A 3,294-nucleotide genomic window follows, 5' to 3' on the forward strand; every position below is an offset into this window, starting at 1 on the left:
TAAGTTACGGACATTTTACTAAAAACCAACCATATAACTAGTTTGTCACTCTGAAACAGTTTATTGAGGTTTACAAATTTTGGAAGGATCCATTGTAGGAATTTAAAATAAATTAATACAGAAGGATCATGTAAAGCATGAAAAATGTTTTCTGAAGCTTTGAGTTTATCTTCAAGCCAATGGGATGAAAAAAATAATTTTAGTGCAGGCCATTGCTCAACTATTCTATTTACTACCATACTCAATGAAAGTCATCGGGTCTGTGCTGGTCTTAACATTTTGTGAGGTGATATATTGCAAAAGTCTTGAAATTGCTTAAATTGACTTACTCTTTTACAGCTTGATTTGAAATAATTATAAATGTCCCTGGCAAGGTCTTCACAAGTGCGTGGTAAAGCTTTGCATGCAGCACTGGCGCATAAATGGAGCGAGTGGCAAATACATTTCTGAATATAAATCCCTGCACAATCAGGACATTTTTTGAATATTAAAATCTACATCATATTGCAGTATAAATTAATGTATTACCTGGCAAAAATTCATTTAGTCTAGATGTTACAGAATTTGATGCACTGTTCGATATGAATCGCATACAGTCGACGGGCCCACTTGGTATGACCAAGAACGAAAAAATTAATTAAATGATGAACGCCTTATCCCTACCGTATAGGCAACTCAACGTCGTGCCGCCCGTGAGTGTACAGAGTCGGCAACCCAATGTGCACGACGACGACCGCGACCAGGACGGATGACGACAACCTAACACTAACACAGGAAAGGGGAAGTTGAGTTTAGTTATAAGGGGGGAGGTCTCTGTGGTCGAATCGGTCTGGTGCAATGACCACAGAGTTCACACAAAATCGGAAAAAGACCTTACTAACTAAACACTCAAATCACAACTTAAACTACGTGACGACTTTGGTAACTGCAATGGTAACTGGTAACTCTCGAAGGCCGTGGCGGCCTCACACACCACCCAGTGGCTGGCGGACTTACGCAGAGGTGAAGGCGGACACTACCGAAGTGTTTCGACGATGACCAAAATATTGACTGGTCTCACACAATGGAGACACGACGAAAAGGTGACAAAACAAAAGGTGACACGTACTAATAATATTTAAATAACTCACGCAACGCAGATCTGGTTATGGTAATTTTTTGATTTATTTATTATGATTTTTCACTAATAATAATAATAATAATACTAATAAACGTCCGCATTAATTGCGCGGCGATAAAAGTTCGCGACAACGAAGATTTAGTAGGTATATAAAAAGCGGTGTTGCCTAAATGACGTACGACAAATGAAATAATAAAAAAACTATATATGTTTTGTGTCCTAAATGAACGACAAAAATATCGACAAAAAAAACAATGTGTTGCCTTAGTGGCGAACAGCGAACGACAGACAGAAGAAAAAAAAAGTAATAAATATAAAATACGTAATATAATAAAGGGCGTTGGCCGTTATGTAATAAGTAGAATAATTCACTAATCTGCATAATTCATTAACAAAGATAATACAAAATTAACGAGAGATAATAATAATAAATAAATAAGACAATAATCAACGAACACATACTAATTAAAATTCACACAGACGGAAGATTAGGAAGGAAGAAACAGATAAGGAAAAACGAGTCGCAGCGTTGTCGTGCACAATTGATTATCGCTCGACTCTGTACCGGTTGCCGGCTACATCCATCGGCGTAAACATGCACCAAACATAGTGTTGCAACCATCTGAAGCAAATCCTACAAAAAATAAAGTAAATAGGTGATTACAATAAAATTAATAAATAATAAGTTGTTTCTAAATAAAATTTCAACTCAGTTACCGATTAAATTATCCAACGAAATTTTAGAATCTGTGAAAGCTTTAAGAACTTCATCAAATATTTTTTGACCAGTAGCTCCTTTGTCTGCACTTTGTACATCCTCAAACAACTGGACGAGCTTGAAAAATCTTGTTTCGAAAAAATTGGATGTACTGTCGAAATACTTTACACATATGCACATTGTTTTCACACAGCCAACATCAGTGCTTTCATCAATTATCACACTAAACACTGTGTTTTGCAAAACATTAACAAGTTCTTCAAGAGAATAATGTCCAATAACATTAGATACAAGAGCTGTTGATTTTGTACGAGCCAATGATACATTTGAACAAATTTTTGAGTCCGGGAATGCTGCTTTACATGTTTTTACCAAATGATCGCTAATATTGAATGGTAAATTATGTTCACTTATAAAACTACAAAGTAATACTTCAGCTTTTTTAGTTTGATCTGCTAACTTAAATTGATCTGTATTATTTAAAAATGTACTTATCGAATTTTGTTTACTACCAATGGAACTCATCGAACTTTTGTGTTTTTTTGTTTGAGCATGTTTTTTAAGTACACTCAATTCAGCAGTCATTTCTGTAATACATAACTTACACTTAGCTAATAACTTATTATTATTAACTGGCAACAACCAATTGCTAAAATCTTTATTTGTTAACCATTCTTGTCTAAAGTTTTGTTTTTTGTGAGAATAGGTTTTGGAACTTTCTCCTCGTTTCCGTTTAGTTTTTTCTGGCGTCGAACACCTGTCACTTTCCTTTCCACTCATCACGACAATTCGATAAAATTTGAATAAAACAAAAAATAATTATAAAAAACAACGAACCAGTGGTCATAAACAACAAAATAATATAATCAACGTGCTCCGAAGACTAAATATTATAATATGAACCGTCGACAATTCACAATCGCGCGTATGTTATAACGTATTTACGTATAACACACTAATACACTATATTAAACTATAACAATAAACATTATATTTTTTTTTTTCGTAGTAGTTAATCGGTAATCAATTTTATAAATAGTTTAGAAACCCACAACGGCCACAACAATGTTCTAGGAACATAATACCTCAAGGCTCAGAACAATAATACAGCCATAATTTATATATTTATTTATAGCCATCATAATTGGTTTCATAGCTGGTAACGTGTACAATAAAATATGGACTATGAAGTCGAGCCGACGATTGCCAACGAGCAACGACCTTATGCCGAAAAAAGATAAAATTGTTTTAAATATTTAATTTTTGAATTTTTCCATGTTTAAAATAAATAAATTATTACTATTAAAATATCGTATTCTTCATGACCCATCAAAGGGTTTGATGGGGGATCGTACTTGCCACTAAATTATCGTACTTCCCCACCATGACCGTACCATTTGGCAGCACTGAGTGGAACGCAGCACGAAAAATGGCCGCTAGTAGGGCGCGATCGCTC

General features: G+C 34.6%; 1 protein-coding gene and 1 long non-coding RNA gene across 2 annotated transcripts; both read right to left on the reverse strand.

Moving 5' to 3' along the window:
• Positions 1 to 245: 245 nt before the first annotated feature.
• On the reverse strand, positions 246 to 1,079 carry LOC112681077. The gene is made up of 3 exons (XR_003148373.1): positions 882 to 1,079; positions 529 to 765; positions 246 to 460 (listed from the first exon to the last, which is right to left on the reverse strand). It is a non-coding gene; the product is annotated as an uncharacterized LOC112681077 (long non-coding RNA).
• A 616-nt stretch (positions 1,080 to 1,695) lies between these two features.
• Positions 1,696 to 2,618, reverse strand: LOC112681076. The gene is made up of 2 exons (XM_025551340.1): positions 1,838 to 2,618; positions 1,696 to 1,754 (listed from the first exon to the last, which is right to left on the reverse strand). The coding sequence occupies exons 1-2, from the start codon at positions 2,616 to 2,618 to the stop codon at positions 1,696 to 1,698; spliced, it is 840 nt and encodes a 279-aa protein (XP_025407125.1).
• Between the last annotated feature and the right edge of the window lie 676 nt (positions 2,619 to 3,294).

The sequence above is a fragment of the Sipha flava genome, unplaced genomic scaffold (genome assembly GCF_003268045.1).
Source record: "Sipha flava isolate LNK unplaced genomic scaffold, YSA_version1 18511_pilon_pilon, whole genome shotgun sequence".
NCBI lineage: Eukaryota > Metazoa > Arthropoda > Insecta > Hemiptera > Aphididae > Sipha > Sipha flava.

What these genes read in the sequence shown, in the direction of transcription:
- LOC112681076 (XM_025551340.1), bottom strand. Translation starts at nt 2,618, where the DNA reads ATGAGTGGAAAGGAAAGTGACAGGTGTTCGACGCCAGAAAAAACTAAA. An exon ending in TTCGTTGGATAATTTAATCG is followed by an intron (nt 1,755 to 1,837) that starts GTAACTGAGTTG and finishes TATTTTTTGTAG; the next exon opens with GATTTGCTTCAGATGGTTGC.